General features: G+C 40.7%; 1 protein-coding gene across 4 annotated transcripts in view; it reads right to left on the reverse strand.

The window, feature by feature from the left end:
* The window catches only part of SLC38A1 (solute carrier family 38 member 1), a 46,693-nt gene that overhangs the window by 6,596 nt on the left and 14,577 nt on the right, over positions 1-25,520 (reverse strand). For 2 of the 4 annotated variants that reach the window (XM_050936258.1, XM_050936261.1), the window contains exons 2-13: positions 22,481-22,690; positions 17,928-18,003; positions 17,365-17,480; positions 10,455-10,528; positions 8,700-8,792; positions 8,288-8,369; positions 6,617-6,699; positions 5,560-5,618; positions 5,321-5,449; positions 4,320-4,399; positions 2,673-2,773; positions 120-238 (exon numbers count right to left, since the gene is read on the reverse strand). In XM_050936258.1, the coding sequence (XP_050792215.1) occupies positions 120-238; positions 2,673-2,773; positions 4,320-4,399; positions 5,321-5,449; positions 5,560-5,618; positions 6,617-6,699; positions 8,288-8,369; positions 8,700-8,792; positions 10,455-10,528; positions 17,365-17,480; positions 17,928-18,003; positions 22,481-22,599 (1,131 nt within the window). In that variant the 5' untranslated portion in view covers positions 22,600-22,690. Of the gene's footprint in view, positions 1-119; positions 239-2,672; positions 2,774-4,319; positions 4,400-5,320; positions 5,450-5,559; positions 5,619-6,616; positions 6,700-8,287; positions 8,370-8,699; positions 8,793-10,454; positions 10,529-17,364; positions 17,481-17,927; positions 18,004-22,480; positions 22,691-23,303; positions 23,405-23,516; positions 23,651-25,520 lie in introns of those variants that run through there. The other 2 variants (XM_050936259.1, XM_050936260.1) reach the window with 2 other exon arrangements.

The raw sequence follows: 25,520 nt of genomic DNA on the forward strand, positions 1-25,520 counted from the left end.
CTCTCTAATCTGTCATTGATTCAGAAACCAGGCCCCACACACAAACCAGCCTTGCTTTGGGAGAGGGTACCTACTACAGATCTTAGCTGTTTCTAAATTGCAAGGAGCCTTATACTTACAGTGAAAAACAGCACTGGCACTGTGAGTATGACTGCAAAAATGACAGCCACCCGCACTGTCAGGATGAGGATGTCATCTCTACTCTGGTAGTTGTGAAGCAGATCTGAGTGCACATTGTCTGCAGGGAACACAATAACATAAATGTTCCAGCAAATAACCAATTTACAGAAACCGTCACTTAACAATGGCCTTCTTGAACAAATAAGTGATGTATCAGTAAACAAAAGGGCAGGGAATGAAACATTGTTGAGTTAAAATATGTTTTAAACCATACTCCAGTGATTCCATGTTTCAAGATTAACTCTTTGGGGCCCTGTTTCAGGAAAGCATCCCCAGTCAAGAAAGCACAAGGTTAACTCTAAGCTAAAGTCCATTGCAGGAAGACTACAGGGAGACATAGCATAGCTACTGGGGATTTTTTGGCAGCTTAAACTTACATAAAAATAACCACATGCGCTGTCCCTGCTGAATTTATACTAAATGATTAGGTTGCACTAAATAAATCCAAACAGCAAATAGAGTGCTAGGAGAAAACAGAACATCTTCTCTTGAAGAACGAATCCCTTTTTAGGTCAACCCTTTCCCCATGAGGTTTCTCTGACCACACAAACTGCTATCCAGCTACTTCTGGTGGCTACCCCCCAGCTTCCATTTTCCCCCTTGAACCTACCCTCCTCCCTCAGCAACACTCACAGCCCTTGCACCTCAATGACCACCTCCTGGAGGAAGTGATCCATTCTAAATGCTGCTGATATGGGTCACCAGGAGCGCCACGTGTACTGACAATATTTTAACAAGGCCTCACACAAAAGCATCTCCCTTAACTAGTGAGAAATGCTGTGGACCAGGTGTGCACATGCTGGCAGACAGGAAGAATATAGTATTCATTTGTTTGTTTCCGCATCTTTAAAAAAACTCATAACTGTAACCAAAGGAAGCAAATGCACTGGCCACAAAAAAAAGTATATTAATCTGCCCTTTCCTGGAAGTGTTCAGACTTTGTTTCTGAAAGGTGTCCTGAGAAAACTGACAGTACAGAAGAGTAGTCAGCCTGTGTAATCTGATGTGAGGAGGCAGGAGGGTAAAGACCTTGCAGGGGGCTCATTGGGGATATATAATTTTAAAATACCTGCCATTTGGTGCAATCTGGTCTATTCTTGAAGGCAAAAATATTACTTGTCAGAAAGATTTGACCCTAAAGGATAAACCCTCTCTGGCAAGAATCACTTATAAGTATACAGAAAGCCTGAAATCATCCCAAACTTCCCGTCAGTTTGCAGGTGCAATTTTAAAAGGGGGCTGGCATAGTCCCTTCTCATACCTGGCTTATACCACGAGGCGCATTCTGCCATTACAAGCCCAGGTTGCTGCCTCTGTACCTCTGGTTTCCTACTCAGCATGACAGCGAAATACTATACAGCCCAAGCAAGTGACCTTTACCAATACCTAATTTTTTGTAACTGTACTCCTGTAATGTACATATGGCAATAACTGCAACACCCTGAGCAAACAAACAAGTAGTGCTGGTTTAAAAAAGAGAAGGCCAAAATGAAAATGCTATTCTGGTCTATGAAAAGATGAGGGAAAGGGCTACAGAAAAAAAAATGCATTTAAAAAAGGCATGTTTCGGTCAACCTCAAATGATGATCCATGGGGAAGGAGAAAAATAATGCTGCCTTTTCACACCCCAATTCTGCAACTGATAGGGTGCAGGTGAACATCGGGATTGGGGGCTCTCACAGATTCAGCATTATCCACACACTATTAATATTCAGGCACATGATAAAGTAGGAAAGAATTATTGGGTTTCCTTTCCTCACAGATTCACGCAATCTGCAGGGTTAGATTTGCCTCTTCTATGGACTTGTCTCCAGGGTTCCTGCTCCAGGTCGCCCCCAGGACTTGGTCCCAGCACCACAGGCACCGACTTCTGCTCCCAACGGTGGGTGCTTGACCCCTTTCTGCCCTTTGCCCTGCCCCAACTCCATCCCTATCCCCGCATCCATTCCAACCCCTTCCCCAAAGTCCCTATGCCAACTCTGCCCCCCGCCCCTATTCCGACTCCTTCCCCAAATCCCCGCCCCCGCCTCACCTCCTCCCCTGAGCGCACCATGTTCCCTCTCCTCCCCCCTCCCTCCTGGAGCTCGGTACACCGCCAAACAGCTGTTTGGTGGTGGCAAGTGCTGGGAGGTAGGCAGAGGAGTGGGGACATGGCTGGCTGCCAGCTGGTGGATGCAGAGCACCCATTAATTTTTCCCTGTGGGTGCTGTGGTGTCTGGGAGTTTCAGCGCATTAGCCTGGCCTTTCCTCCTTTCTCTTTCATTTTTAAAGTTACATTGGCAAATGCTGCATATAGCTACTGTCTGTAGCCACTCAGAGCACCAGTAAAGAAGAGATTTGTATCTTTACGGAAAACATTATGGAATTTTTTTTTTTGAAAATTCTAGTAAGGTAAATGAGTGGGATTCTTCTTTTTCAGTGGGTAAATGTTATTGATTTCAGCTGGATTTTTTCTGACCGATATGTTAGATCAGCAAAAGCTGCTTACTTACCATAGAAAGTGAAATAGCCAAAAACGGCAGTCATTAAATACATAATGAACATGGCAAAAAATGAGATATTGGAAACCATTTGCATTCTCTTCTGTGTGCGACTAGAAAAAGAAGAAAACATAATGAATGGCTGCATTTTGTTTGAATAACTGTTCGTAGAAATGTATGAGCCTTCACACAAACAAAATTAACTAGCATTGGAGAGACTCCAGAGTGTGCCTTTCTTCATTTAAATCAGCGATCCCCAATAGCTGTACTGAAGGAGAAGAATGACTGGGGGACTAAGTCTCCCAAAAGCCATTGGTAGCCTCCCAGTTTTGCTAGGGTTTTAAGTCAAGAGAACATAATGACCATTCTGTGAATACTGCCATCCCCAAATCCCAATGGGTGGCTATGGCCCCTAGCAGTAACCTCTATAGCAGAGAAAGTGTCAGCTTGGAACTGCTTCTATGTGCAAATTAAAGGACCAGTAAAACAGAATATTAACATCCTAAATGTTTGCAAAAAATGGTCTGTGTCCTCTGGTAAGGAGAACTGCTGTAGTTTAAAAAAAATTGGTTAAACAAACATTTCATTTTTTATACTAATTTTGAAATGCTTAAACCTGGGTGCCTCGTGTTGGGCTCTTAATCAATATTTTGATACCAAAATAGAAACACCCAAATTTATAGAAGAGCTGAGCACACAAAAATCCCACTGAAGTCAATGGAAGCTGAAAGTGCCCAACAGTTCCCAGTTAGACACCTTATTAAGTAGCCAGAATTTCAACAAACAGCAGATCCTTTGACAAGTATGGAAACTGCAGCAGGCTGAGCACTGCTGAAATTCCAGTAACTTGTTTTAGGTATTTAAATAGGAGCTGAACTCTTTGGCCTTGAAGCACTAATGCAAAGACATTAAAATGGAGTAAAGAGAGAAAATGGCATACAGTCATTTAGGAGCAGATTTTGCTTCATGACAAAAAATGTTTTTATCTAAGGTATAAAAATATCAGTCCTGATTCTCCACTGGATCTGAGCTGTGCTGGAGGGAGCAGCTGCAAGGAGCCAGTTTCAGCTCCCTGATCATTGGCCGCTCAGCCTTGATGGATGTTAAAGCAGCAGGGCGCCTACTGTAACTTGCACCAGTGCAAATCAGGTCACCACACCTACTGCCTGCTCATGCCCCTTTGCTCCCCTTATGCGAGGGATAGAGGTACAGTTGCTGGTGTGAGAGGCTCATCTTCTTCATCTTTCTTACACAAAGAAAAGTTATTGGTGCCAGTCATATCGTTAAACTATACCGGATGTGGTTTAAAAATACATTGGGGTGAAAGCCTGTACATAAAAAGCATAGCTTCTTACTGTCACAGGCTTTTTGATACATTGGAATCAATGGCATTAGCTGAAGTACAAGACTCTAGCTTGTAAACTATAATAATTTGCACTGCTTGGCTCTCCAAATTCGCTGTGTCATGCTAAAGAAACCCCCTGGGATGTCATGTTACCCCATAGGGATTTACCTCGCTTCAAGCAGTGCTCCTTTGTTTTCTGATTTTATTAAACTACTTTTCCTTTGAATTACAAGGGTGATGTGGAGCAACTCTGCACTACCATTTTAGACTCTAAACAGTTCATTTTAAATAAACAAACAATAAAAAAATCTTACTCTTTAAGTTCGCTGTAAATTGGAAGGACCGATGGGTGGCACACAAATGCAAACGCAAGGGTAGGCAAAGCATAAACAGTCTGTTTGAACATAATTGAAAAAAAGCCAGTTAGGAAAAATACATATTAAGAAATCAGTGTTTCAACTACCTCATTTCCCAACTTTCTAAACTCTTCAACTGAACATTGAGAGTCCTTGCAGGGAAGGCAGAGTGCCTGTCAAAAACATCAGGAACAATAACTTTTCAATGTGAGGATACAATCTATGTATTTTTCTTGCAAATATTTCTGACTCAGTTCAGAGACCGCAATTGTGTAGCTGCTGCTACCACCAGGTTTATTCCCTTCAATAAGACACTTTCATATCCTCTTCATATTGTCTGGGGATGGGTCCTGCTTTGAGCAGGGGGTTGGACTGTATGACCTCCTGAGGGCCCCTCCAACCCTGATATTCTATGATTCTACTATTGCTGCCAAACACACTCTTGTGTGAGAGGGGCAAATGTTTGATCTTTACATGCCATGAGGAGGATTATTATTTCAGTGCCATAGAATGGATGCTCAGAGGAGTCTGACAGTGATAAGATCAGAGTTTGACTGTGATATTTAGTCTCAGCCTATAGGAAGGAGCTGTGCAGAGGGTCACTGTCCCAGAAGGAGTACTGGGACACATTCTTTTTCAAGGAGGCAAATGCCTGCTGGAGCTCCCAGGCATTACAATCTCTGTGTATTGATTGATAGTGCAGTTCATTCCCTCTTTGAAGCTGGCCAGATCTGCTGCCTGGTGCAAAGAGAGGCAAAGCCTCAACTCCTTAAAGTCCAATGGAACCTGCCCCTTACACAAGCTGAGGGAGAAGGTTCATTATGCCCTTCCCATAACAGCCCATCTGTGAAAGGGCCATGGAGACTCTGGATCTAAATGATGTGTCTCATTGACTAGGAATATGGAGTGTGATATCAAATTATCTGAATTAAAAATAAACATCATAGAAAGAAACATACCTTGGAATTAAAGGTAACATACTTTGGTTGACACATATCTTCATGTGCTGAGCTAACATTTGATATGATAGGTGATGTTGCACTTGGCTCCAGGACTTGGCAGGAAAGTTGAACTTTCTTGAAGATAACCTGCAATAAAGTGCCACATGGTAAACTGTAAAAACTATTATTAAAATAAAAAATACCAAAGACACTATAGGGGCAACTCTAATCCAACCAAAACAGCAAGCAGAACTTACCACTATGAGGAAAAAAACCATGCAACCAAGGGAAAATCCACTAGTATATCCAAGATACCCTAAAAGAAATACAAAAGAAATCTAATCAATAGCTCATTTAATGGTCATATTTGTTTGTGTTTTTGTTCTTTTTATAGCTTCTTACTTTATAACATAGTTAAAGTTATTACACATTATACACGTAATATGCACCATGAACTTCAGGGTAGTATAAAAGTGTCTCTCATTTTTCTGTCATTTCACAAGGTTGCTACGTTTCAGACATATTAAAACTCTGTTCTGATATGTTTGACTCTCATTTAATATTCCTCTCCTGCCTCCTTGCAGATCATCTATATGGCAGCTTGACTAACTGCACTCTTGAGAATGACTTTCACAATGGACGTAAACTTGATAATAGGAGAATACTCTCCTCATATGCTGCAAATCATGAAGTGCTTAAATGTTAAAAGTTACTATGGGATTAGATTTTCCAAGGGATTTCTTCTCCTCCTTAGGTGCTTTTGGAAATTCCAACAGGTGCCTATCAGCAGCTTTAGGCACTTAAATACCTTTGAAAATCTGGCCATATAGGGTGAGAGGCACTTTGTGGAATATAAGTAATATCCATGTCCATAGACACATTACCTAGACACAACTAGTCAAAAATTTTCAATGAGAATTGTTATTGAAATTTTGAATTTTTATGGAAAAACTTTTGATAATTCTGTTGCAATTTAAAAAAAGTACTGGCTCTATGTAATATTACTTTACCTAAAGGAATCAATACCCAGGTGGTCATAAAATCTGTAATCAGTTGCCACAAGCAAATGGAAGAGCTAACAAACACAATATTTTGAATCAATTTAGTTATACTGTGCTACTTTGTCATGTTACTAGCTTTTAGTTTAGCCTGGCTTGTTCCAGGATGCCTAATACATAGCTTATTCCTGTGCTAAGGCCACTTTATTCATGACTGAGCACAGTCCTCTCCATTGTATCTGAGTGGCCAATATGACGTAGAGGGGAGCAAAATTTGTGTACTCCCATTTTATTCTAATGATATTTGCACTCTTACCTAAGTTCTTAAGAAGACACAGGGGGAAGATTATAGTAAATGTCACAGCTACAACAAGAATTCGCCCATCCACATACCATGCCCTGTAAAACATTTCAAAGATATAGTGAAATCTCCTCTTAAAGCACTATCACTGTTTTTTAACACTGGATCAGCCATCCAGAATTACAGCATTTTCTCTGGCTTCCATATGTTGTAAGCTCAAGTACAGGCAAAGACTAGGACAAGTTTTGAACTTCTAGGGCACTGGTTACATGTGATAGTAAATGGAATATTTTATCAGTAATTGCTTTGGAATCTGAGCCACAACACATTTTCATAGTCAGAGGGCAAAATGTTGCCCTTCCTGGTAGGAGTGGTGGCATGGGTGAAGGGATGGAGCAATACCAGCTGGCATTAGATAGAAGCTATCCTGCCAGCACAGGAAAAGACAGATCAAGTGGTCAGACATAATGCAGTGCAGCATATGCTGCAGACAGCAGTATACCCACTTAACCTGCTGAGGGCCTGGCCACATGCCCTAAATGACAGACCATGCTACTGAGGGCTGGGATTCACTGGCCACCCCGGTCACTTGACACTTCCCATAGGCTGTGGTTAGAATCCTCTCCTGGTGGTCTGCAGGGAAAGGGGAGAAATGCAGAATTGTTCTCTACAACATATTTTAAAGTGCTCTGTCCAGTCTTGTATGAAGCATCTCCAGGATGGTGTTCCCACCTTTTAGCTAAGTTGCAAGACATCATATAACCTGATGTAACAAACAAGACATGTACCAATGTAAAGAAATTACCCCTCTTTTTGTTTTGTTTAAGGCAATGGTAGATGCCATCAAGTAGTAACAAGTGGCAGAAATCTACCCTAGGTATTCCACTCCTGTCAAGTTTAGTATTGGGGCACTTCGCACTATGGCAGGGGTGGCTAAACGTGAGCACTTTTACAGTTAAAGTGCAACCTGCTGAGCCCCGCACACCTCTCCCATTCTCCACCTACCAGATGGAGGTGTAGGGGGGAGAGCTCAGGACTTCTGCCTTGCAGCGGGGTGGTGGGGTATAAGCTTCTCCCCAATGGGGAAGCGGGTTTCAGGGCTTCAGCCTCATGGGGTGCACCTGCCAGGGCTTGGGGCTTCAGCAGGAGCAGGGCTGAAGCCCCAAGCACCATCAGGTGCCTCCCATGGGGCTGAAGCCCCAAGCCCCAGCAGGTGCGCCTCGGCCCTTGAACTTCTGAAGATTGTCACATGTGGCTTGGAGGGTCAGTAAGTCTGGCCTCCCCTGCACTATGGGGACTTCTTTACAGATTTGAGCACCTTGTAGGATTCAAACTCCTGGAGGTGCTGAGTGCGTTCAATGCCCATTGGTTTCAATAGGTGTTGAAGGTGTTTAATAGCCCCTGGTATTGATCAGCATATTGTGGGATCAGACCATAAGATAAGAATGTTGTAGAAATCATTCTTCTGAAGAAAAAACTAGACAGTAATCACTAAAGGCTCATTTATTTTTTGTTTTCTCTCCCTCTCCCCCCACACTTTACAATCCTATTAGGGACCCTGCTGTGAAGATCTGACACTATCATGAGGAACAGCCAATAATTAGTGCTTTTATAAACCCATGCTCTAGCTTTTCTACATGAAGTATAGACTCTGAAGTCAAGTAAGCAAAATAGTATTAAACTTACGAAAATTCTTCTTCTTTTCCCATAAGAAACTTTATGGCAGAAGGCAGATCATTTTTTACTATGAAGAGATAGCTCAGCATTGCTGGGGAAAAATGAGACCATTTTAGAAAGTGGATGTGATACCTTGTGGAATGAACACATAGAAGGATACTGAACCTGTTCTCATGCGAACCCTAAGAAAATACAAGCTGATCTAAGGCAAAGAAGCTTAACTGATTCTAACTACTGATCCAAGTTGGGTTTTCCCTGATATGTCATTTCAACAGACTACACAGAAAATATTAGTTTGAACTGCACAACAGAACATGAGGGACCCCAAAACATCACTGGGAGAATGAGAAATCTGAGTGGCCGACAGGCATAAATGTGTGTGCATTCCTTTGTCTGCTCTTGTCTTTTATTCTTCCTTTACCTCCAGTATTCTGGAGAGAAGTGGATCCAAAAACAATCATTTTTCCCGGAGTGCCAAAGACCTGCTCGCCAAGCTTTTCATACACCATGCAGCCTGCATAAACCAATTGGAGGAGAAATCAGAAATCAGGGGTGACAAGCAACTGTCAGGTCAAAACATTTAAGATTCCTCTTCATTCAGCTAATTTCCCCATCCATGCTGCTATTTCTTCCCTTTTCACACAAATATGGGTCTCTACTGTAACTCACAGGAGTCGAGCAAACTTATTTGGAAATATCCTCCTCATGTTTTTAAATGTCAGGAGTGGCTACCAATCACTTTTTGAAAGTTGGAACTCACAATGAGATTATTATATCCCTTTAATAGGTTTACACATACAGTCATCATGATATTTACAAACCTGGCATCCTGACATCTTAAGTTTGCTCCCTCAGTAGGAATAATATAAGATTTAATGGAAGATAATATTCAACACAGCAGGGATTTGCAAGCCAGAGAGACACAACACAGCAATCCTGTAATTTTATACAGTTTAACTGACATAGATTAATGCAGAGAAGCCAGACTGTTCACTTAAATTATTATTTTTATTTCCTTATAATATTTTAAATTTATGAGTTCTCATTCTCCTAGAGTTCCTGCAAAAGGAGGAAGGTATGAGAACTATAATTAAATATTCCTTGTTTAAAGTCTGTTAAATTCAACTAGTAGCTAGACCCTCTATTAATTACAAGATGTTCCAGTTGAATTTAGCAATTTTTTCCCCCAGTTGTGGCTTGGGCTGACAGAAAAGCTACAGCATTAAGAACACAAGAGGGTATGCAATGAGAATGAAAGATAAGTATTTCAGGTGTTACGCTGCACAGATTATCCAAAAGAGGTGTCGCACAGTCTGGGTTCCTTACATTTTCTCCTGGTTGACATTTTCTCTTTAAAACTCACATGAACAAGAAGCAAAATTCAGTTTGAGTTTTAATGCAATGTCATCCCTTGCAGCCTGAAGCCCAGAACTAAATTTTTAGCGTTTCAGGACACAAATGTGTGTGTATTTGCGTGTGTAATTTGAATATGCTGTTGCTGCCATTGTATACACAGTAATGATAATTGTGTACACAAATTAGGTGTTCAAATGTGGAAGCATTCTCGTGCATGGGTAATTTTGAAAGTTTGGTCTGAAAGGTTATAACCTCAGGACATTATTCTTAGCCTATGGAACCTATGGAGCCTATTCTTAGCCTAAGGAGTTTAACATTACAATGGAATTTATACATGTATTTAGACATATATTGTGAGCTCCTCAGGGCAGAGTGTGGCTTCTTCTCTATATGGAAAGTACCTATTATTATACCATGAGTACTGTTGGGAACAACATCAACTCTATTTTAGTGATATCATCTTATCCCAGATAAGCTTCACTATACAGTTTCATTATAACTGGAATTGCAATCTTCAGATTGTAATGCAATAAAACAGTTTGAGTCTTTCCTTCTACTTCACTAAAGGGAGTTTCACCATATCAGAATTCACTGTGAATTGGCTTGACTATATCTTTTCTTTATAGCAATGGGCCAGATTCTAGTCTCACTTATACCAGTATAAATATAGAGTAACTCTGAGGGCTTCTGGCCCAGTCTCTCTCTTCTTTTTCAAACTGATGAGAAAAAAAAACCCCAGGCACCTTGCTTTATTCTGAACATCTTTCACCCCCTGTCCTTTTCCCTCCTACTAAATTGATACATTATGGTCTCAAATTACCTGTTTCCTTTGAACATATCAACAGGAGATTTATTGAATAAATAGACAGTAATGTCACTGAAGCCAATAGAAACCTACAAGAGAGTGAAAAATAAAATGTATTATAATAAAAGAATTCCTTGGTGCTGCAATTTTGTACATATTGGGACAGATTCTCATTTACACTAAGCCACCTTCATAGTTTTCTGGCAGTGCAAAGGGGCCCTAAAGTATAAATATAACTGACATGCTTTATGGCTTCTTTACATTGCTATAGTGTAAAAAGGGGACCTAGTATAAATGAGGCTCTGGCCCATTAAGTCTTATATTGAAGGCCAGCCGTGATCAACTTGTGGTGCTCAAAGTTTATAGCCTATTAATTAGTAACCCCTCCCACTTTAAATCTAAACCAAAATAAAAATCTCCTTCCATCTAAGCAGGAAGATCTAGTCAGAGCAGCTGTGAGCCCTATGCTCCCAACTACTTAGTTAACGATCTTTCTAAAATCTGAGGCACAGAATTTTATCTAAGTGTTTATATAAGGACACATCCTAATGTCCATACGAGGTCACATCCTAATGTTCTTTCCCAAGCCATGTTCCAGAGGATGTTGATGGTATCTCCTGATATTGTTGTGCCTGACTCTGCCAGTGACACTGGGAAAGTGGGGGCAGCACTGTCCCAAGTAGCCCTGCTAGCCTATTGTACAGGATGTAGTGTGATCTCTCCCAGTCTGTGCACCATTCCAGCTGCTCTGGAGCGGAAGGAGATGTAGTTCTTTGCCTTGCACTAGCATCCCTGTTGGCACTAGCTCACACTGTATGCTCCCCAGAGTGGTGGTCTCTGAGCTACAGATTTTGAGCAGGGGAGACAGCAGAGACACCTCCTCTGATGTACTGCATGGCACTGGCAACTCCAGTCCCTGTACTGCACTGAGAGAAGCAGAGGCAGAAGGGTTTGCTGCATCCTGCATTACGGTTGGTGTTTCCTGTGATGGGGCATCCATCATTTGACCCCTGCACTGTAATCACTGGTTTGCAGAAAAATTTGGAAACTAAAATGGGAATGAATGTTTAGTCAGTATTTGCCAGGGACTGAGCAGCATGCCTGACAACAAGGCAGTACCATGAGTCAAGTGCACAACACTACCCTTGCTCAGTGATCCATCTCCTGTAGACCAGGGTACAATTCAAGCACTGTGTGTTCCTTTTCTCTGTGTACAGTTACATGGGCTGATTGACACATTTTCATGATATGTGTAAGGAGTATTAAAACAATCATTTTTATCAAGACAATATGTCTTAGGACACCATGTAAACAAATCTAAAATTAAACAGAAAACAAGCTGCTACAATAGGTGTGCAGTTTAAAATGCCAAAAACAAGTCTTTTCACTGAAAAGAACATGCAGGAATGACAGTTCGAGAACAATGTTTTCTTCCTTAGACTAGATGTATTTAGGGGCCAAATAGCTGCTCTTGCCATGATTGCATGGCCTGAGGTGCGGGGTAGAGTGGAAAAGGGCACAAGAAGCCCCATTCTTCTCAGTGTAACTGTACAGAACATGCCACAGTGATGCAGACAAGCATTACTTGATCTTAAGGGGGCACCAAACAGCTGACACTAGCACTGCACTTCCCAAAGGAACTTGTCCACCCTGGCTGCATTGTACATTGTAATGCCTGGAGGGCAGTGCTGGGAGAGCCCACACTGAACCTTTTCATAAGGTGGAGTAAGTGCTGCTGCTGAGCATGCTCCCACCAGAGGCCACATGCACATTTTTGCACTATGTGGGCATAATGTCTCCAGCCATTATTGCTTAGCTGTTGAAGCTAGTCACTTTGCTAGTCATTGCTTGGCTGTTGAAGCAAGCTGTAACTGAGCCCTTAACATTAAACTCCTAATTTGCTGACACCAAGCAAAGGGCGTCTTCACAGAGGTAAAAATAACAGCTGCAAGCCAGCCAGGTGATGATCTGATCTGTTTCCTTACCTCCCCTCAGGAGTCTCACAAGTTGCTATAAGAAACTTGTTCTTTTTCATTAAAGCCATATGAAAAGCCTGTTTGTGTGAGGGTTGTGGTTTATGCAGACTAGTGCCAGTACCATCCCACAGAATGGATGTGGTTTATGCAGCCTAGTGCCAGTACCATCCCACAGAATGGAATGAAAATGTTAGTGCCCCTAGCTCTTTGCAAACCCAAAACATAAGCAGTGAAGCTTTGACAACTCAGTATCATCAAAATTGTTCTCATGCTTCACATTTTGTACAGTTTAAAAAAGTGCTGGCAACCACATAAGAAATCCGGGCAACATTCTCATCCCTAGTCCAAGCCAAGTGTATAGCTATATGCAGAGGACCGATGCAGGACTAGGGGGAACAGAATCCTACCACCCACACTTGGAAGATATGCTGTCTGTCCACAGCTGCTTCCTTCACTCATCAGCTGTAGCAACTACTGTGACCCACTGCATTGCAGAAGCCTGGGCTTTGTGACCTGGGGATCTGTAAAACTGGTGGACTAACAGGTCACACATCTGCCTCTCCCAGCTCTGCCACACAAATCCCCTTACATTCCACTGGGAATCAGCATACAGCAGAGCTCGGCTCAACAAGTGCCAAAGTTGGCAGAATCCTCCTCCTAAGGTCCCTCTGTCGACTGGCTCATGTGCAGACTTCCAAACATTCTGCAGCTGTGAGAATTTCTGCTCTATTGCTGATATGAAAGAGTCTTTCTATGGCATAACTCATAGTTATTAGCCATATTAGACTGTAAGCACCTATGGCCTCTCATCTTATTTTACACCTGCAAAGCATCATACCTACCTATTGTGTTAAGTTACACAATATATAACAATAGTGTTTTTGTTGCTTTGTTAATTGTGAATTCAGTATGCAAAGACTATATAATCCTGATTCTGATCTCAGTTGTGTAGGGGTTAAATTTGATTCCACTGGAGTCAGTAGAGTCATGCTGGTAGAAACGCAGGCCCTTTTTTGCTTAATTAGGCTTTTAACATACAGATTTCCTTTTCCATCTTTGCATTTTACTTTTAGATTGCAGTGCATGGTTCTCTTCAGTAACCAAAGTCTATCCAAACCAAAGAAGGCTTAGAAACATTTCAAATCTGTGTAATTTACAAGTAATGAATACAGCAAGGCCCTCGGTTCAAAACGCAAAAATAATAATACTTGGTCTCTGTCTTTAATCATTTGTAAAGCAATGTGTGATAAAGATAGCACTATATATTTGTTGGAAAGATACATTTGATCAAGTTGTGAGGAAAAAAAATTATTCTTGATCAACTGGATTCAACTCTCTGCATTGCAGGACATAGGAACATTTTAAACAGTGCTCTTTATTTGCCACAGAGTTCCAGAAGTCAGATTAGGGTTTAGTATCTCGAAGACTGGTTTGATGGCTCATTCCCTGCTAACTTGCCTCTCACTCTCTAACTTGTCACTAACTACTGCATCTTTGGTCTTAATAGCTTTGTCTATGACATTGCTAACATGACTGAAAACCATTATGAAGCTAACAAAAGCATGGCTAATAAATATCTGCTATTAAATCTGCATAGTTAATTAAGTAGAGAATAATTCTGTTCTTTATAGGACAAAAAATTTACCCAGTATTCACCTTAGCTAAATACTTTGTATAACATGGGTAACTCCACAGATCTACCCAGTATTTGATTCACAACAAGTCCAACTACTATCAAATATCATTTTTAAGCATATCTAGGGTTCAGTATCATGTACACCTCTACCCCGATATAACGCAACCTGATATAACACAAATTTGAATATAACGCGGTAAAGAATTGCTCCTGGGGGGACAAGGCTGTGCACTCCAGCGGATCAAAGCAAGTTTGATATAACGTGGTTTCACCTATAACACGGTAAGATTTTTTGGCTCCCGAGGACAGTGTTATATCAGGGTAGAGGCGTATGTGATCTACTTCTGCTTTTATCTCGTTAATGTAAGCATTTAGGAGATACACACCTCTCAACTGCCCCTGGAAACAGAATGCTTTACAGAATGTGGTGTTAGCTTCTTGTTAGTGCTAATGATGCACTCAGTAGCACTATGTGTGTTGAAGAGAGGAGCAGACAAGGCTGTGAGAGTTTAAGAACTAAAGTTTGAGTGGAATCAGAATGGAATTAGACTAATGCTTTGGACTGTTACAGTGACACAGATAGTTCCCATCTACACTGTAACTTTTAAAGCGTAACTGGACCAGGGGCTGATTCCTAATTTGGTTACAGTTGTAGGGTAGACAGGACCCTGAACTCTCCAAAGCAAGTCAATTCCCAGAGTGAAAGTCAGAATGATTTTCTCTTTACAGGGCAATCTTGTACTGCACACACAAGACAGACATTTGCAAACTGATTATAAAAAATTGAAGCACTGCTATAATTTTTAATTAGAAATCACTGATGTAGCAATAGCTCTGTCCACTTCCATTTTTAGTTTGACATATAAGCTAGTGAGTTTATTTTTAATTAAATATTTGTCAGTGCTGCAGTAGCAAAGCAGTTCAAAAAATCCTGAACTGATTTGTATCTTTTCATATTTTAAGTTTCAGATCTGTCTCTTGGTACCACGTGCTAGATCTCAGAAAGGAAAATAGAGGATATAAATCTCATGTGCCTCCTACTCATCATTTTTTCCCCTACCTGTGCACAAAAAAGTATTAGGGCTTGTACGCACTAGCGGTTACTTCAGCATAAGTTAAGTCACTCAGGGGTGTGGAAAAGCCATCCCCCTGGGGTGATGTAAGTTACACCGACCTAAGAGCCAGTGAGGACAGTGCTATATTGACAGAAGAAGCTCTCCCACCAACATAGCTATAGCTGCTCAGAGAGCAGGAGTAATTATGCAAATGGGAGAGCTCTCTCCCGTCAGCATAGACTGTATAAAAATTAAACATCTAAGCCTTGGGATTGCATTTGAACAACTGGAACTTTTTAGCTTTGTCTGTCCAAGTGTTCCTTACCCTGGTTTTAGGACAAATACTGAAGCAGCCAGGTGTCTTGGGGCCAGATTGTGTTCTGCCTTGCCACTGGGGGTTATGCCTTGTGTGATCCACCTGAAGAATAGGCACAATAATGGCCTCTAAGAGTAGGGGCTACTTCCTCCCTCCACACTGCAGTAAATAAACCATGTTAAAGGAAGTAGGGACCAGGAGAAACCATGGTCATGCTTCTCATCACGCCAGCCAGTGGAACCTTATAGATAGGGCCCTACCAAATTCATGGCCATGAAAAATTCATCACAGAACGTGAAATCTGGTCTCCTCCTGTGAAATCTGTTTTTTTCTGTGCTTTTATCCTGTATTACATAGATTTCATGGAGGACACCAGCGGTTCTCAAATTGGAGGTCCTGACCCAAAAGGGAGCTGCGGGATGTGTGTGTGTGTGTTTGCAAGGTTATTTTAAGGGGGGGGGAAGGGTGTGTGTCATGGTATTGCCGCAGTTACCTGTGCGCTGACTTCAGAGCTAGGCAGCTGGAGAGCTGCGGCTTTTGCCTGGGCATCCAGCTCTGCAAACAGTGGTGCAGAAGTGTGAGTGGCAATACCATACCATGCCATTCCTACTTCTGTGCTGCTGCTGGAAGCAGCACTGCCTTCCTAGGTAGTCTCCTGGCCAGCAGCCACTGCTCTCTGTCTGCCCAGCTCTGAAGTCAGTGCTGCCACCAGCAGCAGCGCAGAAGTAAGGGCAGCAGTACTGCAAACCCCATACAGTAACCTTGCAACACCCTCCGCCCACAACTCCTTTTTGGGTCAGGACTCCTACAACACCACTGTGAAATTTCAGATTTAAATAGCTGAAATCATGAATTTTACTATTTTAAAAATCCTATGACCATGAAATTGACCAAAATGGACTGTGAATTTGGTAGGGCCCTACTTCTAGACAATGCCATGTGTAAATCCCTATACACGCCAGGCAGTTTTGAGAGAGATACAATTTGTCTTAGTGCTTCCCCTTGGGTGGAGCGGCTCTACACTGCCTCCAACAAGTCGTGCAAACTGCATAGCCTACCCTATTCTTTGTAAGTTACCATTATTATATTACACAGAGTGCTTATGCTGACGGATTTTAATTTGCTTTGTATTTCAGAAGTAGTTTCACAATCATCGCTAAAATAATAAGTGTTTGGATTTGTGATTTGCTCCCAGTGAAGGCACTGGCAAAACTCTCATTGATTCATGGAGATCAGGACAGGTTTTTAATCACTGACATTTAGCTGTTCACATATTAAAAATACCTAAATATAGCCTGCTATTTGTCTCTTAATAAAAAACTACCCTTCTGGTCATCTTACCCAGGGAACTGATAGAGAAAGTGAGTGAGATTCTGGACCTGGACATAGAACACCCAAAGATTCACCCAAGGGTGTGTGATTCTTTAAATTTTGTTTTTTAGAGCTCTGGGAGAAGTAGGATAACAAATTAGTGATTAAAATATAAATTGGGTAATCTATTCTCTTGTTTATAAGCTAACATTTTTCGTACCATTTCTTGTCCAAAAATGCTCTAATACTTATGCAGCTTGGAGACTCCAAGTAAAATCCTGGCCTCACTGAAGCCAATGGCTAAACTTTTATTGAATTCAACAGGTCCAAAATTACACCTCATGAATCACTGTGATACATTCATATCTGAAACCCATGACCAAAATGATCAAACTCGCATATTTAAGTCCATGTTTAGTTACCTAAATCAGAGATCTAGGCATTAGCTGCTGCTACTGAAGCCAGCACCTCTGAAATCCCAGCTACTTATGTATGTAGCATACTTCATTTAGTAAAACTGCCCACTGCATTTTGAATGGTTTATAGACAACCACATTCTCTCTAAATGCAAACATTTTAAAATCAAAATGAAAGCGTGCCCTGTCCTGCTATTCACTGTGTGGATACTTACACAAAAAGGATGATTCCTGTGTTGGCTAATGCAAAGGCAAGACCTAAAATTCCACTACCCATAATGGCATTGCTGAGATTAAAGACAGACATTTGCAATGAGGTTGTTCCTGGAGTCTGGACACAGGAAAAACAGACATATAAATAGTTTAGAGTTCATTATACAATGCACATACACTGTGAATTCCAAGTTTTACGTTATAGGAAATAAAAGTAATTACTGCTACAGCAATGTTACAGCAGAAAAATACAAAGCAAGATTTGAAAGAGAATAAATCCTAGTGAACCTTTTCACATGGACATTCCAATTACTGCTTAATGGAAGGGATAAATGCACTTAAAGAACAGAAATAGTGCGGGCAATATATATTGCTTTAAATATTTCCAGTATTTTTAAAAACGCCTTCCATTAATCATAGGAGCGGATTTTTAGAGGTGCTGAGAACATGCAGCTCTCCCGGCTCAGCTGGAGTTGTAGGTGCTTAGCACCTCTGAAGAGCAGATCTAAGGGTTGTATAGTTCACAATCAACAGTATATTGAGAGAGAGAAAAAGAAAGACTTACATATTCTTCACATTTCTTTTTTTCCAAGTGACTGTTTGTGAGACTTCTTCGGCTCTCCCGATCCGAAATAAACTTGCTGAAAAGAAGTCAGAGAATACATATTCTATCATGAGGATGTAAAGAATATGAATATACACTTTAATGCTATAAGCACAGCATGATTTTATACCTGCAAAAGGGGGTCAAATTTAGCTATTTAAAGGGTTATAACGAGCCTTATGTTCATTTACACTTGTGTAAATCAGGAGTCAGTGGAGTTACAGTAGTGTGAGAACAGAACCAGACCTAAGACATATAGAAAGCTATTCCTGGATCTTTAGTAAAAGAGAAGTACTGCTTCTGTAGACAGGATGGTAATTAATCTGCATACACCTTAACAGAACTTATTAGTCCAGATCCTCTAGCATGGTGCACCTGCTGGTAGATCTTAGCCATAAAGACAACAAATCCAGCCATGGGAAGTTCATCCCACTGTAGAGGATCTTCTAGTGTTGTACAGCCACCTAATTTCTCTGCTCCTGGTACAAGGGGTACAGCTGAGGGAAATGAGCATGTCTGGGATTTTCCTATGCTCTGTAGGCTGCCATACAGGAGCCAATAGCAGCTGGAGTTAAACTGTGGGACTGGCCTTGAATTTAACCAGCCCAGGGTGGGGGAGAGCACATCCCCCTCCTGAGCTGCACTGGGTACTCCATGGGTGTAGCCAAGAATCTGGCCTTTAGTATTTCCATCAAAGTCATCTTTTAGGGCCCTGGCAAAGCCAATGATTTAGCTCATTGTCCTATAAAGTTCAGTTTAGTTTAGCTTAGGAAAGCACTAACAGAAGAGCTGCTCTTTAGAGTAACATAACTCTCTTCCTCCATACTCTTCACACATGCTGTTTTGCTTTGTCATCACAATGTGCACATTAGAAATCTATTATCACTAGGACAACAAAAGCACCCTGCTATTTTTCTGTCTGTCCCCTGCTTTTGGGCTTCACCATCTTGGAGTTATATTTCTTGCATGTATTTTCTGCCACTTCTTTTCTCTGCTGAAATCTTTTAGATTGTGTAACCCTTGGCCTGGTTGTTCAGTTTTTGCAGTGTCCCTGATTTCCTTGTTAACTTACACATGGATCTCTGGGCCCTAGCTATTGCATCAACAATTATGCAAATTTCATTCCTAACCATGTGTTGCCACCCCTTTTCAAAGATCCTTTTGCTTTAGATAATTTTAGGTGATTCTTTTAACAAACACCAAACCAAAAACACTCTGGGTGGCTTTACTTAAAAAATATCATCCCCAACAATTTGCTACAATTTCAAGGCATTCGATGAGCTAACATCCTCAGGTCAGGGCCATACAGTTCTAATTTAACTGTAAATATATAATAAACTCTGAATCAAACCATGTATTATAGCAATACATCAGAAAGTATTGTGGGCTATTTTTTGGGCTTTATCTTTTTCGGGGCTCATTTTTGGGGGGTTATTTTTAACAATTAGAGTTCTATGTACATGTCCAAAAACTGAGGTTTTTGGGGCTGTTTTTAATACTGTAATGAGAAGCTTTTTCAGGTACTTCCCAAAAGAAGTATTTTCATTTTTATTATATGTATAAAAATGAATAAACCTTTGCATCCTTGTTACTAAACCTTTGGTTTCGCATTTAGTGTTTGATACCTGATGCATTTTAACATAGTACTGTTTCAAGCAGTACTACATTAGCGCACACTAGGGAACCTTTAGTGCACACCAGCAGAGTCTACACAAACCAATTAAGGTGTGCTTTAGAAATCACACTCCATGGTTTGCATTACTGCTCCACATAGACAGGCCCTTAAATACAAGCCAGGGAGCAGGGATATTGCCTATATAAACAAACTGCACAAGGGGTGAAATCAGCATGAACTGAGTAGCTATGTCTGGGGGTTTTCTGGTATCTATTGGATAAACACTGATTTCCTTTACTTATTCATTTTATTTATTTTTTTAGTATCGGGGGATGGGGAGGTGGGTTTGTCATAAACAGATAGTTAAGGGTTAATGTCTCTTTTACCTGTAAAGGGTTAAGAAGCTCAGTAAACCTGGCTGACACCTGACCAGAGGACCAATGGGGGGACAAGATACTTTCAAATCTTGGTGGAGGGAAGTCTTTTGTTTGTGCTCTTTGTTTGGGGGTTGTTCGCTCTTGGGACTAAGAGGGACCAGACGTCAATCCAGGCTCTCCAAATCTTTCTGAATCAGTCTCTCATGTTTCAAATTTGTAAGTAACAGCCAGGCAAGGCGTATTAGTCTTACTTTTGTTTTCTCAACTTATAAATGTTCCTTTTTGCTGAGAGGATTTTATCTCTGTTTGCTGTAACTTTGAACCTAAGGCTAGAGGGGGTTCCTCCAGGCTATATGAATCTGATTACCCTGTAAAGTATTTTCCATCCTGATTTTACAGAGATGATTTTTACCTTTCTTTCTTTAATTAAAAGCTTTCTTTTTAAGAACCTGATTGATTTTTCCTTGTTTTAAGATCAAAGGGGATTGGATCTGGACTCACCAGGAATTGGTGGGGGAAAGGAGGGGGGGGATTGTTAAATTCTCCTTGTGTAAGATCCAATGGCTTGGATCGGTGTTCACCAGGAACTTGGTGAAAATACCTCTCAAGGCTGCCCAGGGAGGGGAAGGTTTTGGGGGGACAGGAAGTGTTCCAGACACTGAAATTTCTGGATGGTGGCAGTGTTACCAGATCTAAGCTAGTAATTAAGCTTAGAAGTGTCCATGCAGGTCCCCACATCTGTACCCTAAAGTTCAGAGTGGGGGAGGAACCTTGACAAGGTTAAATCAGTGTTTATTGGTTAAATCTTAAATCAGAAGCCTTAGCTATATTATACCCCTGCACCTTTCAATTTAAAGTTCTATTACACTTCTCACTACCCTGGCTGTGACCTTATTACTGGCAATGCATGATGAGAATGTGGTGTTGTTTTGACTATGGGCCATATTCAGATGTCTGTATATCCACTGACTTCAGTGGTGTTAAATGAGGGATGCATTTAGTCTACTAACTTTACAGGTTCTCTTTAAAAATGATTTTCTGTGCTCTGTCTGTGGTTCCTCAAGGATACACTCTGATGGAAAATATCTTAAGAAGTCTTAGTCATCATCTCTCCTGTATAATTCCCTTTTGAGTTTATCCCTTAAACCAAGACAAACTTAGATACATATGTTGCTGTTAAAATGTACTTAATCCCATTGCTAGTTTTACAGATTTGCTTCACATCTATCAGATTGGTCTGACTTTGCTTATCTACATCCGAATTTCTCATACATTTTAAAAACTATTCATTTTCAGAAAGATACAGCAAGTGAAAACGGAAAAACATTTGCAATGTCAATGTCAAGAGTCCTGAGATCTGTTGGGGGCAGACAGCAGATTCCCCTTCCAGTTACATATGAGGTGCAAATCAGTCACCCTCTTTCTGAGGGAGAACTCACATTTTATTACTCACTATGCAGATTTTTTCTATTCATATAAAACAGAATTTGGCCCTGGGCTTCTAGTGAGTTGGAACTTGTATACTTTTGATGTCTTTTTTAAGTCATGTTGCTGAATGTAGGCTGTTGAATGGGAAGAGTTTACATGGCACTCAGGTGCTCTAGCTGAAAAACTCTGCATATGGTGTAATAAGGAGCACAGAGAGGAGCTTTGTTTCCAGCTCAAAAAAGCCCCAGAAACAGCCAGCCACTCTAGTACAACAGCAGATCCTTACCATAAATATGAAGGCTATTCAAAACCTGAAAATTTAACTCTTTACCTTGCAATAAGGCTTGGAAGGGTTTATTATGATGGAAACAATATTGTTCTATTGTATTAAATTAACAAAAAGTGTATACAAAAATAAATGCTATAATAATTTTTAAGTAATCATTTAATAATTGTATTTTACTTTAATTGCTGAGCAGAGAATTTTTTTTTTTACATTTAAATTTGAACCTTAGTTATAAATCTGTCACTTTTTTCTAAAAGTGCATTTTCTATTAGGTTTGTGCTATTGCAAACTTAGGAGCAAAGGTTTGATATACATTCTCATTTGCTGAAAGTTTTAAACAGACAGGAAGATATGATCTACATTTCCTGTTAACAGCATGAGCTATCAATTCACAGAAGTCTAAAGAACATTTTTGCAACCATTGTGGTTACATACATCAGATTGTGAAACAGCCTTTATTGAAAATCCTATATTTGCCCAAAATGTTTGTTGGTTTAATGTTATTTATTTTATTTTTTGTATTGTATATGCAGATATTTTGAAATGTTAGCATTTTGCTACTCTGTATGTTTATGCATTTTATTAGACTCATTTGAAAAATTCAAAATGATGAATACATTGCTACTCTGTTTGCTTTATCTGCTGTTGCAGCCTATGCCCAACAGATGTCATATAAGAAATTCAAATTACATTTTCAAATGGAGCATGACTCAGTAATGAATAATTCAAGAGATATACTGAAAATTAGAATGCTGTTTTTAAACAGTGTGTTTCACAGGATAGACAGCATCAGTGGAAAAATACTCACCTATTTATCTGGCCATTTTCTACCTCTGTAAAATCATTTGAATCATTGCTGATGTTATCATCCTCAGGGACAGTCATATTCTGCAACTCAGTTAATTCTAATCCGCTTTTGAAAGGCATTCTGATCTACGAAGTATAAGTATCCAAATGTTTATGCAAATAAGTATATATTTTGTAGGTAGACAGTAGCCACAATGTGAGCTCGACAAACCTAAAATGCAGTCAGAAAAACAAGATGAAGTATTCTAATAAGGTTACAATGAAATCTGTACAAGAGAACACCTTTATCAAGAAGCAAACCAGATTATATCCCAAATGTACTGTACAGGTGGAGTAAAAGGCTCCTCCAGCTTAATTAGAAGAACACCTCCATTGCTTTATTTGTGCCAAGGCTCAGCTCAAGCACCTCTAGGCTTGGCAGTTCACAGCCCTGGCACCGCTGGGCTTGCCGCATCAGTTATGAAAGTAAAAATTTTGCCTGAGCCCCAGCACCTAATTGTTTGAGCCCTGACACCTCTTTCATTACAAAGTAAGCACTGAACATCTCTGTTTAAGTAACTATATTTTGTCAATCCCATGAGTAGCTGTTTACCACAGATCTGGCTATGTTTACATTTATAAAATAGTGAACAAAATATCATATATACTCAATCATAAGCTGGTTCATTTATAAGCTGACCCCGCCCCCCACCCCAAGATGGATAAATAGAAATGGAAAATTTTTATAACCCGTTCATAAGCCGACCCTATAATTCAGGGTTCAGCAAACTTTGGCTCCCAGGCCATCAGGATAAGCCGCTGGTGGGCCGAGATGGTTTATTTACCTTGAGCATCCGCAGGCACAGAGGTAAACCTCAGTAAACAAAGTGTCCCAGCGCGCCAGCTGCTTACCCTGACGGGCTGGGACAGAAACTGGGAGGGAAATTTTTTTTGAGGGGGAGAAGCTGAAAGTCAGGGGAGTAAACCCTGTGACCACTCCCCCACATGACCCAACCACAAGCCCAGGTCCCTCCCCCACCAATCCCATCCCCACCCACCTTATCTGGGGACCGCCAGGGAGGATGTCTCTGGCCTGGCTGGAGTTGCTCTGGCAGGCTGGGCAGCGCAACTGCAGCCTGCTCCAGCAGGCCAGACCAGGCGGCGCGGCTGCAGCATGTTCCAGCAGGCTGGGCCAGGCGGCAAGGCCGCAGTGTGCTCTGGCGCTCAGATGGTGCAGCCACAGCCTGCTTTAGGGGGCGGTGCCAAGCGACATAGCTGCAGCCTGCCAGCCCCAGAGCTGCAGCTGCTTCGGAGGTTGGGGAGAGAGCAGCGTGGTCAGAAGCAGAGAGACTCTGACCTCGCCTCTTCCCTTTTGGCTCTGCTGCCTCTCCTTGCTCCCTCCGTTGGGAGGAGAGGCTGTGTCCCACTTTTCCCTCTCTATCCCATTCATAAGTCGACCCCCTTCTCTGGTGTGTCCCTTCTTTTTTGCTAAAAAAATTCGGCATAAGAACGAGTATATATGGTAGTAACACACAACTTCAAAAAATAGGTTTACAACCTAGTAGTCAAGGAAAAAATTCTTAGTGTGTTAGTTTGAGCCCCAGCTAGTTGTCACGCCTTTGTGTTTTGTGTTTTTTTCATGTTGTCTCTCTCCTGCTTTTAATATACATATAAAATGTCCCATTCAATATAATTTTCATTATTAGTCTCCACGTTAGTACCAAATGAAGACACAGGGATATCATCATTGCAGTTTTCTTTTCATGAAATAGCTTCATTCCAGTTATTTGACTACGCTACTATCTGGAGATAAAGATTCAGACCACAAACAGTCCTCTGATTGAGAAACCGAATCCCTACATTCATGGACAGTCTGAAGAGAGAATAATGTGTGTCTTGTATCCAGCAATTGTTAAGCTATCAACTGTGAGAAATAAATTAGTCTCTCCCCTGGGAGAAGATGCAGCACCTGAGACAACTAAAAATAACACCTGTGCAGAATTGGTCTAATCCACTGCGATAAAATACATTTCCTCATCAGAAATGTAGATAATTTGAAAGGCCATACTTTTGCTTCTATGGTTACGATTCATCACCCCAAGACCATATGTATTTAAGAATCAAAGAACTCTGGAACTCAACTGCCCCACAATCCCAACAAGCTTTTGAAGACAAAGTGTCATTAAGAAACAGTTTCTGTTAATGGTTGATGTGTGGTACAACTTCTCTAAACTCAGCATTTTTTCTGTAATGCAAGGTTTCCAAAACTTTAAGGGAGAATTTGAGCAGACTAACCTCAGGATATTGGGGGATCTCTCTGAAGCCCTCAGAGCTGCCTCAAAAAAACAACAACAAAAAAACCCCCTCAGAATATTCAGACATGACTAAGGAAGCAGGGCTGTCCCTAGTTTTTGCAGGGCCTCACATATTCATGCAGAGTCCTATTTCAATTCCTGTCCAACTATGACTGCCTCCTATCTATATCAAATAAACAGTACAGAATCCAAAACTGCTGCTTACCCCACATCCTCATTGCATTTGAAAACACTTTAAATAATCTCTCAAAATCTCTTCAAAAGGTATAATAAAATCTTATATTGAGTTTCACATGTGTCGTTAAACAGATAATTTTCTATTCTGGGGATTTTGAAAATCCACCTCTTGAATTTTCAAGAGCAAAGTTTAAGATTAAAAAAAAAAAAATGAGGAATTCCCCCTATCAAACAAACATCCTTGAAAAACAGCACTTGAAAAAGTAAACAGGCCCAGCTGAAGTGGCTTTTGCTAATTTTAAAGAAAGACCCAGTCATCCCATGACATACAATGACACAGTAAAAACAATTTAAACATGAATTAGAACTACTTAATAAATATAGTGCGATCTACCTATAAAAATTCCTGATAAAAAGACTAAAGCTAAAAGTTTCAAAAATGGGTCCCTAAAGTTAGGCTCCTAAATGCATTTACACACAAAAGTTGTACTGCTTTAATTATTCTGGTATATTAACACAATGGTACAACCCCCTCAGTGTGGACCTAAAGTTATATCAGTACAAGCTACT

Source organism: Gopherus flavomarginatus, chromosome 1 (genome assembly GCF_025201925.1).
Source record: "Gopherus flavomarginatus isolate rGopFla2 chromosome 1, rGopFla2.mat.asm, whole genome shotgun sequence".
Taxonomy (NCBI): domain Eukaryota; kingdom Metazoa; phylum Chordata; order Testudines; family Testudinidae; genus Gopherus; species Gopherus flavomarginatus.